General features: G+C 38.7%; 1 protein-coding gene across 2 annotated transcripts; it reads left to right on the top strand.

Moving 5' to 3' along the window:
• The first annotated feature begins 595 nt into the window (after window positions 1-595).
• LOC129885185 (protein NEN1-like) lies at window positions 596-11,423 on the top strand. 2 transcript variants are annotated; one of them, XM_055959416.1, is made up of 6 exons: window positions 596-1,125; window positions 1,584-1,741; window positions 2,584-2,630; window positions 3,772-3,835; window positions 9,015-9,751; window positions 11,028-11,423. In XM_055959416.1, the coding sequence occupies exons 1-6, from the start codon at window positions 792-794 to the stop codon at window positions 11,287-11,289; spliced, it is 1,602 nt and encodes a 533-aa protein (XP_055815391.1). In that variant the 5' UTR covers window positions 596-791; the 3' UTR covers window positions 11,290-11,423. The 2 variants fall into 2 exon arrangements, with proteins under 2 accessions (XP_055815391.1, XP_055815465.1); XM_055959490.1 differs by lacking the exon at window positions 11,028-11,423 and adding an exon at window positions 10,103-11,009.
• The last annotated feature ends 840 nt before the right edge of the window (window positions 11,424-12,263 follow it).

The following is a 12,263-nucleotide window of genomic DNA, read 5'->3' as shown; positions in this document are numbered from 1 at the left end:
TTTAATTAAGAATATGTAATTCAATAGTAGAGAAAATAAAATATAAATAAATATAAGAGTTAGTCAAATAAATTCAACATATAATATATTCATAGATAAAAATTATATTTATATAGCATAAATGTTTAATGAAAAAATATGAAGGAGTAGTCAAGTTGTGATTGTATATGTTGTATTAAAAATTATGTGAATGTATATGGATGTGAAAATGATGTATAAAAAGGATTTCGAAGGATACTTTTATTATTTATCAATTTCATTTTAGAATAAGTTGTGGCGATAACACTATTCCACCCAATTTGATAAGGATAACTTATTTAATATTAATTATTAATCATAAAATAAATTATTTCTAATGAAACAGAAGATTAAAAAGTAGTCATAATTATTAGTAGACTAATAGCCTGTTTGAATTGACTTATTTTTAAGCAGCTTATAAGTTAAAAAAAAATAGGTGCAGACCAACTTTTTTTTTAACAAGCTGTTTTCAACTTATAAACTATTTAAAATAAATTCATCCAATCAAACACTCAAAAAAAAAAAAAATAACTTATAAGTCAATCCAAATATTGTAACTCTCGTTATCCATGTTACCAAACGACCCTAAAATGATAGAAGATATTAGTAGTTTTGTTGTTCCTTGATTGCGTATGAGGTGAACCATTTCTCATTGTTACTTCCTCCATGTATAAAGCACAAACCAACCCTCACTCCCACGCTTCAAAACTCAAAATCCCCTACCGGAAGCAATACCCAAGAAGGGTAGGTTCGTATAGTCTTCTTCCATATATATGCGCACACACCGCCACAAATCTTTAATCCATCTCTCTTTTAAGAAAGAAATCATGGTAACCGGCGAAGATAGGTCGGAGATAGTCTTTTTCGACGTGGAGACAACTATACCCACGCGAACAGGACAGAAATATTCACTCTTGGAATTTGGGGCAATTCTTGTTTGCCCAAGAAAGCTTGTTGAGCAACTTAGTTACTCCACCCTTGTACGACCCTCCGACCTCTCTCTTATTTCCACGCTTTCTGTTCGCTGCAATGGAATTACCAGAGACGCTGTCACTTCTGCCCCTTCATTTGCTGACATCGCCGACAAAGTCTTTGACATCCTCCATGGTTATTATCTCTTCATACCTACTGCTTTATTCAGCCATTTCTATTGCCTTTCGAAAATATTAAAAAAAAAATCCACCTGCTGAAGCAGTTTTTTCTATTAATTACCTAATAAAAACCATTTTAGGGCCTGCTCATGTTTGAATTTAGCTACAAAACTCTGCCTCAGGCCATTTGCATTTTAATCTTAGTGGACAAATTTACTAAGCACATGTGCTTGTGGACCGTAGCAGGTTGTTAAGTGGTTTACTAGACCATTTTATGTTTCCTTTTCTCACTTTCCTTCCTATAGAGGCAGGCAGGATTCAGAATATTTCTATCTGCCTCTGCCTCCTCAGTGTTTCCTTTTTGACAGTGCTCTGGACTTTTAAATTGGTTATATTTGTAATATGGTGGATCTAATTGTTTTTCTTTTATGAGACTTTACCTTTTTTTTTGTGCTTGCTATGTTGTTTTTGTAGGGAGGATATGGGCGGGCCACAATATACTAAAATTCGATTGTCCAAGGATTCGGGAGGCATTTGCTGGAATTAACAGGCCTGCACCAGAACCTAAGGGAACAATTGATACACTTGCTTTGTTGACTGAAAGATTTGGAAGGAGAGCTGGTAGTATGAAGGTATACCAATTCTTCCCCTCTTCTTCATGAAAAAGTAGGGAAGTAAGTTTATTTTACTCGTAATAAACAGTTGGCTTCAAGAGTTCTCACTTGTTAGAGAAGTGTTAGTTTTTTGCCTTCATCTGGGAAACACTAATGGGCCTTCGGGAGTACTCAAAGTTATGATATTTCCCAAACCTAAGCCAATTACGTACACGCCAGGGTGATACGCTAAGCAACTCATTTTGACACAAATTTATTGATTGTCAAGATCACTAGAATCAGCCTTCTAATATTGGTTTGTATTTATGTTAGAACTAGATTTAAACTATAGCATTACTTTTTTTAATCCTGGTACTTCTGTACAGATAAATGTTTACTTGAGAAAGGGTTTCTATTTGTGTTGTAATCTGGTAGGTGGGTTCATATGCCAAAATTCAAAGATGAACTCCCCAGGACTGCAAAATTTTCATGCTGTGTCTTCATTTTTGTATGCTTTCATTTTTTTTAAGCTTTATTTGGAGAAGCAGGAAACTAAAACAAAATAGTAATCTTCCTTTTGCATAGAATCAACCAACGTATATGACAAAACCTCTGGTTTGCTGTGAAAGAGAAGTGTATAAATGTTTCCTCTTTCAGATCTATCTGTTGTTTTATATGTTGAAGTTTCCATACATAAGCATAGGAGAGTATTTGTAAGGAGTATGTAGGCCAATTCTGCTTATAGGGGAGGCTGTTGCAATCCTTTGTACAGCTGGGGAGGTCTTGTGTACCACCAAGAAATGTCACAGGGTACAAGTGAAGTGACATCAGTCGTAATGTTTAAAACTTCAAGTGATGATTTGGTTGCATTCTGTTTGCAGATGGCCACTCTTGCTACTTATTTTGGCCTTGGACAGCAAACACATAGGTAACATTGTTTTCTCCTTTCTTAAAACTTATTTCCTTGTTCTATTGTTGCAACCAAAGGTTAATTCTCTTTAGCTATTCTCATCATGCCCATGCTCTGTCTGTGGATAAATTATCAAGCCATCAAGTCAAAGTAGTACAAAGCTTTGTTCAATGTTTCGTTAATAGAGAATAACCCTTGACAAAGTCATCATCCTTTTAATGAACTTCTCATGTATTTGGTTAGGTTCTTATAAAGTTTCAAATAAGATACAATCGACTAAAATACTCCATTGTAATGAAGGAATATGATATAGTATTAATCTATATTGCATTTATTTTGAGAATATTGACTACAGCGACTACTCTTCAGAATAATTAAAATTATCAAAAACAAAAAATAGACATCCATGTACTCTCAATTCTGATTAAATACAACATTTTTATCAACATAGTAATATTAACAACCAATATAAAATAGAGTGTGGTAAACCTAAGGTGTTCCAACTATATTATATGCAATAGAAGCTCTTTGTATAAAGTGAAGAAACTGCTTAGGCAGATTTAGAAGAAGTATCCCATGGGGTGTGGTCCTTCCCAGGACCTGCCAAGTGCTAATGCAAGATGCTTTGTGCACTGGGCTGCCCTTTATTTCAGCTTGTAATTAAAATAGTCCCTTAACTTAGCATACTAAGTGCACTAGCGACAGGAACTGCTATTGGAACTTTTTTGTATCGGAATGAAATATCCTTGAGGATTAGGCCCATTTTATCTAGTAACCAAATGGAGGGGACCGAAGATACGGGATAGGGTGTTATTGTATTTATTTGGAACTTTTCAGCCAGTTTGGTGTCTTGCTCAATATGACTTGATAGGCAAAATTGAATATGTTTGTGTTGTTTGGTTCATGTCTTTTCTTTCTTTTAATTAGTTATTGACATAACAGTCCCGCGACTTCAGATTTTGTTTATTTAGTTTGGCTTAAGGATGTGGGGTGTGTGTGAGATGTTCAGTCTTGCTAATTTCAACATAGATGTGTTTTGCCGATAGGAAACACAATCAGTGTTATTGTAGGTGATTTAGATGATTTTGCCCCATGCAGTGTGAACTGCAAGCTTTGGGGATATTTTTCACTGTCTCTACATTGACGTTCTACTTTTCAGGAGTTTGGATGATGTCCGAATGAATTTCGAAGTACTAAAGTACTGTGCAACTGTCTTGTTTTTGGTAAGTTGTTCATCGTCATACTTTTGCTTTTTAGTTCTTCAAGTCTAGGTTTGCTAATGTTAACAATGATTCTCAAACTGACATGCTTTTGTTTTTTCTTCTCATTGCATTATTTTCCTTTTATCCTTTTTGTCCATACGGTCATGGCATATATGTTAAGATATTACAGTGCAATAAATCTAAAGGAAGTATATTACTCTAATTTCTTCCATGTCTATGTCAAATTGTAGAATGTTTGGTATGATCAATGAAATCCACGTTGCATAAGATATTACAGTGTAATAAATCTAAAGGAAGTATATTAGGGGTAGTTGCATATTTATTAAAGCAACAGCATACCAGTGTAGTCCCACAAGTGGGTCAGGGTTGGTGGTGTGTATGAAACATTACTCTTACCTTGTAAAGGTAGAGAGACTACTTCCAATAGACTTTTGGCTCAAGTAAAGGATATCATAATCAAGTACCGAAAGGAAATACAGTAGTGAAGAAGACATGCGAAAAATAAAAGGAGAAAAGAACACTAGCAACAACAAATAATACGGTAACTGAAACAAAATAATAAAATCGAAGAATAAAAAATTAGGAGAGTTATCACAACAATACTAATAAGGGAACTGGACAACACTCTACTACCTATTAACCTTCTTCCCTAATCTTTGGCTTCCATATCTTCCTATTTATGGTCATGTCGTTGGTAAGCTGCAGGTTTGCCATGTCCTCTCTAATCACCACTACCCAATACTTTTTCAGCGTACCACCTACCTCTACCTCTTCTCAAACTCACCATTGCCAACTTTCACACCTCCTCACTAGCGTATCTGTGCCTCTCCTCTTTACATGCCCGAACAATCTCAGGTTCGCCTCCCTCATCTTGTCCACCACGGAGGCCACTCCACCTTGTCCCGAATATCTTTGTTCCATACCTATTGCTCCTAGTACGCCCAAACATTTATCTCAACATCCTTATTTTTCGCTACTTTCATCTTTTGGACATGCAAGTTCTTGATTGACAAATAAATTAAAATGTTGAATCAATGTAACTGATCAAGAAAGTAAGTGAATTGTAGCTGATCTGAAGCAAAAATAACAGTGTCATCTTGCTAACAACTTAAACTTTTGATTTTTAACACTGTTCATAATTGTATCAGGTCTGGAGATCAAATTTCATCAACAAAATAATATTTTCACATGATTAGTTCAATAAAAAGAATCAAGTTGCACACAAGGAGCATTTTGAATGCCTAAAATAAATGATAAAAATGTCACTTCTCCTACAATTAAACTTTTAGATATGACAGTTGACACTATGCAATCGAGAACTACAAGGCCATGTTTCTAGATCTTATGAGGATATTTCTCTTAAGCATACAATATTTTTCTCTCTACTGCCGGTGAATCCTCCGGCGACCTCTCTCTCTTTCTCCGGCGTAACTTCAGCGATTTCTCTTTCTCCTCTTGTTCTTTTTTCTTTCTTTTTGCTTGTTTTCCAGCGAATATCTCCAGGTTTGTTTAGATCTGGCCTAGATCTATTGATTTCCGGCATCGTCCAGCTGTTTCCGGCGAGAACTTTTCGGTGAACTTTTCGTCGCCGACGAATTTTTCCGGCTAGTTCTCCTTTTCTCTTTCCTTTGCCCCTCTTATCTTCTCCATATCAAGTCGTTGTGAACAACATCTTGACAATCCGACGTGAACAGTAATTCCAACATGAACAGTGTTTTTCGAAGACAACCAGGTTCATTTCAACTGGAGTTGGTACTTCCGATTTCCATATCTATTCTTTGTTCATACACGTGTAGTTACATTTTGCTAACTTTAGACCTTTAAGTAATTTATTAGTTTATACGCATTTTCGTGGCTTAGGGTAGTGATGGTAGACTAGGGTCATGTTCTCGTTCATGGACAGGGACGAGGACGAGGGTAAGGAGGGGTAAGTGGGTTTAAGGAGAGTCTAGACTGAGAGTAGGTTCTTGGAACATTGGGACGTTAACGGGAAAGTCCATAGAGCTAGTTAAGATTCTTAAGAAGAGGAGGATTAATATAGCTTATGTCCAAGAGATCAAATGAGTAGGTCCTAAAGCTAAGGAGGTAGACGGGTATAAGCTTTGGTTTTCTAGTAGATCGAAGTATAGGAATGGGGTAGGCATTTTAGTAGACAGTGATTTAAGGGATCAGGTGGTGGAGGTTAGGAGAGTCACTGATAGGATAATGTCGATTAAGGTGGTCGTTGAAGGAATCACTTTGAACATTATTAGTGCTTATGCGTCGCAAGCGAGCTTAGGTGAGGAGGAGAAAAGGCGCTTTTAAGAGGATTTGGATGAGTTAGTGGAAGACATACCGCCTACTGAGAAGCTTTTCATGGGAGGGGATTTCAATGGGCACATCGGGTCTATTTCGGGAGGTTATGATGATGTGCATGGAGGCTTAGGCTTCGGGGATAGAAATGGAGGAAGAGTTTCACTTTTGGATTTCGCAAGAGCTTTTGGGTTGGTGATGGCCAATTCGAGTTTCCCTAAGGAGGACCACTTGGTAACCTTCCGTAGTTTGATAGCTAAGGCTCAGATAGATTTTTTACTCCTTAGGAAGGATGATAAAGGTCTGTGCAAAGACTATAAAGTCATTCCGAGCGACAACCTTACAGCCCGACATAAGCTCTTGGTGATGGATTTAGGGATCAAGATGACGAGGAAGAAGAGGGTCGGGGATGATCGACCTAGGATCAGATGGGGGAGTTTGGCCTCAGCTGTGCCCTGGAGATGGGAAAGAAATTGAAGGATATGGGTGCCTGGGATAGTAGTGGAGATGCGATCAGTATGTGGGATAGGATGGCTAATTGTATTAGGGTTGTAGCAAGGGAAGTGTTGGGAGTCTCAATAGGTAGTCGTAGTCGGCATCGAGGGGACTGGTGGTGGAATGGAGAAGTGCAAGGGAAGGTGGAAGCAAAGAAGATGGCGTATGCGAAGTTGATAGAAAGCAAGGATGAGGTAGAGAATTGGACGAATAGGAAACTTCATAGGATAGCGTGGAAGGAGGCGAAGTCGGCGATTTCGATGGCAAAAACGGCAGCTTTTGAACGCCTTTATGCTAAACTAGAATAGAAAGGAGGGGATAGGAAATTGTTCAGGCTAGCCAGGGCACGGGAGAGAAGGGCACGCGATGTGAATCAAGTGAAGTGCATTAGGGACAAGCATGGAAAAGTATTGGTAGATGAGACTCTCATTAAACAGAGATGACAGTCATACTTTCATAAACTCTTGCATGAAGAAGGGGACAGAGACATTGTGTTGAGAGATTTGGAACATATAGGGAGGCGTCACGATTTTGGGTATTGCAGGAGTATTAAGGTCGAGGAGGTTAAGGGTGTTGTTCGTAGGATGAGCTGGGGAAGAGTGACCTGATGAGATTCCTGGGGAATTTTGGAAGAGCGCGAGCTCGGTAGGTTTGGAGTGGCTGACTAGGTTATTTAATGTCATCTTTAAGACGACAACGATGCCCGAAGAATGAAGGTTGAGCCTAATGATCCCTCTATACAAAAACAAGGGGGATATCTAGAGTTGCAACAACTATAGAGGTATCAAGCTACTAAGCCATACTATAAAAGTGTGGGATAGAGTGGTGGAGATGAGGGTGAGGAAAGGTGTGTCTATATCAGAGAACCAGTTCGAATTTATGTCGACACGCTCAACTATAGAAGCCATCCATCTTATGAGGAGACTAGTGGAGCAGTATAGGGAGAGGAAGAGGGACTTGCATATCATATTCATCGACCTAAAAAAGGCTTACGATAAAGTTTCAGGAGAGATTCTATGGAGATATTTGGAGGCTAAAGGTGTACCTGTGGCGTACATTAGGGTGATCAAGGACATGTATGAGGGAGCCAAAACCAGGGTAAGGACAGTAGGAGGGGACTCAGAGCAATTTCCAGTTGTGATGGGATTGCATCAAGGATCAGCTCTTAGTTCCTTTTTATTTGCCTTGGTGATGGATGGATTCACACGACAAATTCAAGGTGAGATGTCATGGTGTATGCTTTTCACGGACGACATAGTCCTGATCGATGAGACTCGTAGCGGAGTTAACTCTAAGCTGGAGGATTGGAGACATACCTTGGAATCTAAAGGGTTTAAGCTGAGTAGGACCAAGGCAGAGTACTTAGAGTGCAAGTTCAGTGAGACACCTCAGGAGGTTGGAGTGGAAGTTAGGCTTGGTGCTCAGGCCATCCAAAAGAAAAGTAGTTTCAAGTATCTTGGGTCTATCATACAAGGCAGCGGGGAGATTGATGATGATGTCACACATCGTATTGGGGTAGGGTGGATGAAATGGAGGCTTGCTTCCGGAGTACTATGTGGCAAGAAGGTGTCACTACAATTTAAGGGCAAGTTCTACAAAGTGGTGGTTAGACCGGCTATGTTGTATGGGGCGAAGTGTTGGCCAGTTAAGATCTCTTACGTTCAAAAGATGAAAATTGTCGAGATGAGAATGTTGAGATGGATGTGTGGGCACACCAGGAGCGATAGGATTAAAAATGAGGCTATTCGGGACAAGGTGGGAGTGACCTCGGTGGAAGACAAGATGCGGGAAATGCGACTGAGATGGTTTGGGCATGTGAAGAGGAGAGACACAGATGCCCCAGTGCGGAGGTGTGAGAGGTTGGCCATGAATGGTTTCAGAAGAGGTAGGGGTAGGCCGAAGAAATATTGGGGAGAGGTGATTAGACAGGACATGACGCAGTTACAACTTACCGAGGACATGACCTTAGATAAGAGGGTGTGGAGGACCCACATTAGGGTAGAAGGTTAGTATATAGTCTCGTGATTTTTCCTTATTAGTAAGCGCATTACAATTCCTTGTGCTCTGATTTCTGTTATTATCTATTAGTGTTTGTACTTTGATTACTCTATTTTATCTGTGTCGCTTTCGTTATTTGCTTTCCCATATCGCTTTGAATTTCTTAGCCTTATCTGACCTCTTTTTATGCTTTTATTGAGCCGAAGGTCTTTCGAAAACAGCCGTCCTACTTTGGTAGGAGTCAGGTCTGCGTACACTTTACCCTCCCCAGACCCCACGTTGTGGGATTTCACTGGGTGGTGGTTGTTGTTGTATCACATCTAAAAATTCTTCTGATCAGAACAGACTATTAAACTTTGCCATGGGTTGAATAGCTAAATTGTTGTACTTGCAGGAATCCAGCTTGCCTGACATATTAACTGAGAACAATTGGGTGTCTCCTAATGCTGCTATAAGAAGTCGTACTACTGGAAATACTATTTTGAAGGGGATGGGCTCGAGCATAGATACACCTTCATCAAATGTCAAGATAGGAAGTCCTATGAAATCTGTTGCAGAAGCTTACATAGAATCAGACAATCGGATACTTCCACTTGTGAGCAGAAATGTGGAGGAGGTACCAGATCTTCTTGAAACAAATTTCTTGAGGCCTGACCCTTTTAACTTGGTCCAATTCAGTGCCGAAGTAAGGAAATCCATTCAGTTAGATGAAATGGAAGAAGAACCTGTTTCATATTCTCGAGATTCTTCTGTGTCAATTGCAACTGGGGGTTGCATTGGCTTCACAGACTTCTTAGAACCAAATAAAATTTCAGTTTCTTCCATCTCCTTAAGTCTTGCCCCCTTACATCGTGGAACTCAGAAGATACAAATCTTGCACAACAATGCTGAGTTGCAAGTTTGCTCTAGATGCCTGAAGGTGCGGTTTGGAATTAGTAAAAGGTTTGTTGATTATGCTGGTCGGCCACGGTTGAGTTTTGTGGTGGATGCATCATCAGAGTTATGCCAACTTTTGGATGCAATTGATAATCTTGCTAAGAAGTTAACCGAGGATACAGGTAGTATGTCAGAATGGAGGCCTGTGGTAAACAGAAAGCCTGGCTTTATGAACTGTCATACCATTCGTTTGAAGTAAGTTCTGATCTTCCTCTCTTCCTTTACTGGATAAGTGAAGCCTGCTTAATTTTCCTGTTATTAGAAACCAGGAGACATTTTACCTTTTGTTTTTTCTGGTATGTTCTTGATGCATATGAAATCAAATTTCCCTTTTTCGTTATGCTTTGTAATATGATGATAGTCTGCTTCTTCTGTATATGCTAGTCTTCCTTCAGATTTTTGAACCTGATGAACAAGTAATAGATGAGCTCTTAGTGCATGGCTAGTTCAGGCTTTCATATATTATAATTTATATTGAAAGTTAGGATAGAAAAGCAGTATATTACATAGAAAACCTATTATTATAGTCTCTGCTTTCATTCACAGCTCTACAGCTCCACTCACCAGGGCAACAAGCGTTTTTACTGATCAATATCCCTCTTTGTGCTTCGAAACAAAGTGATGGTTAGACCGACTCTATTGTACGGGGTGGAGTGTTGGCCAATCAAGAAACTTCATGTCCAGAAGATGAAAGTCGCGGAAATGCGAATGCTGCGGTGGATGTGTGGGCACACTAGGATGGATAGAATCAGGAATGAAGATATCCGAGACAAAGTGGGAGTGGCATCGGTGGAGGACAAGATGCGGGAAGCGAGACTGAGATGGTTTGGGCATGTTAAGAGGAGAGACACAGATGCTCCAGTGCGGAGGTGCGAGAGGTTGGCTATGGACGGTTTCAGGAGGGGCAAAGGGAGGCCGAAGAAGTATTGGGAAGAGGTGATTAGACATGATATGACACAGTTGCAGCTCACCGAGGACATGACCTTAGATAGGAGGCTATGGAGGACTCAGACTAAGATAGTGGCCTAGGTGGCCTATCTTTTCTCCATAGTAGTCGTAGTCACGCTCATTTGTTTATTAACATATGATTTTTGCATGGGATTACTGCTTATATTAGTTGACTCAGTTTACTTTGGGTATCCTATTTTATCTATAGTAGTTAATGCTCCTTTATCCCCGATCTCTCCTACCCTGACTTTATCGCTCTCATTATTCATAGTTTTATATTGTTTGCTATATGTCTTGCTCTACTGACCTATGCCTTGTTTTCCTTGTTTCCCTTGTTTCTCCTCCCTTGTTCTTCTCTCTTAAGCCGAGGGTCTTTCGGAAACAGCCGCCCTACCTTTTAAGGTGCGGGTTAGGTCTGCGTATACCCTACCCTCTCCAGACCCCACATGGTGGGACTATACTGGGTTTGTTGTTGTTGTTGTTGTGCTTCGAAACTAATATTATAGTGTATTTGAACGTGCAGTTTACCAACTGTTGTAGATGGTAATAGCTCCCGCTGGGTCACAGAGATATACCAGAAAGAGCCTTCCACAACACAGAAGCTTTTGTTCAGTAGGTTTGATGTGGCAGAACTGGATTCCTTGATCACTCCAGGGACTCTGTTGGATGCATACTTCTCGGTGGATTCATATGACTATCAACAGACTGCAGGCATCCGCCTGGTGGCTAAAAAGTTGATTGTGCATACCTCCCAGATGGATGAGGTGCCTTGTCGACTGGCATAATGTAATATACGTACAATTTGCTTCTATTGTCTACGTAGTTCTTTACTTAGGACGTAGGAGTTTCCTGTACAGTGACAATAATGCTATTCAAATTGTTTCCTCTAATCTAATAAATTGGGTGATTTATCATCTTATTATAAGTTGAATGACCTTTATACACGGCCCTTGGTTGTGTGACATCCGCAAATGACTTAATGCAGCACTAGATAATGCTCTGCTGAAAACAAAAAAAAATTGATGGCATAGGACAATACACATTGCTTGACTCTGATGAAACTGTTCTCTGACAAGCTTCACGGCAAGTTAAAGAGAAGGTGTATATGTATACAATCTTTTGATGGCAAGTAGGTATGAAACTTGTATAAGAACAGCCCCCACCCCCTGTCCCTTTCCCCCACAAAAAAAGAGGAGGAATGAGTAAAACCTCCTTTCTTTATTCTTAGATACATAAATATGCGGAGCTCTCTCGTTAATGAGTAATTTCCTTGAACACTCATCCATGTTTGGAAAATTGTTTAGAAATATCATTTTTATTTTCTTTTAGGACTACAATATCACTCAATTATTTCTATTTTTTCCAAAATATAATTGATACAATAAAAACATCTTTATCTCTTCTAATAGAATGACATGTCACATTACTCTTTTTTATTTTTTAACAATTTCGTTTATTTTTTTCAAACCATCCATATTTTATACTGAATAAAAATTTATTACTTTTCATATTGATAAAAAAAATTATTGTTGTAAAAATGTCATGTTATATTTTTAACTCCGTTTACTTTTAATAAAATTTATTATTATTTATTTATTATATTAACAATAAAGTTGCATGTGTATGTATCTATTTTATCATAACAAGAGATCAATGATAAAAAAATAATTTAATTTCACTTTTATTATTAGTTATTCATTCTAAATTATTTTTCATTTTTAGTTGTTTACTTTAGCTTATAAAGAAATAGATATTTTTA

Source organism: Solanum dulcamara, chromosome 1 (assembly GCF_947179165.1).
Source record: "Solanum dulcamara chromosome 1, daSolDulc1.2, whole genome shotgun sequence".
NCBI classification, from domain to species: Eukaryota; Viridiplantae; Streptophyta; class Magnoliopsida; order Solanales; family Solanaceae; genus Solanum; species Solanum dulcamara.
Note: the sequence above shows the minus strand (reverse complement) of the source record. Positions and strands in the feature narration are given on the sequence as shown.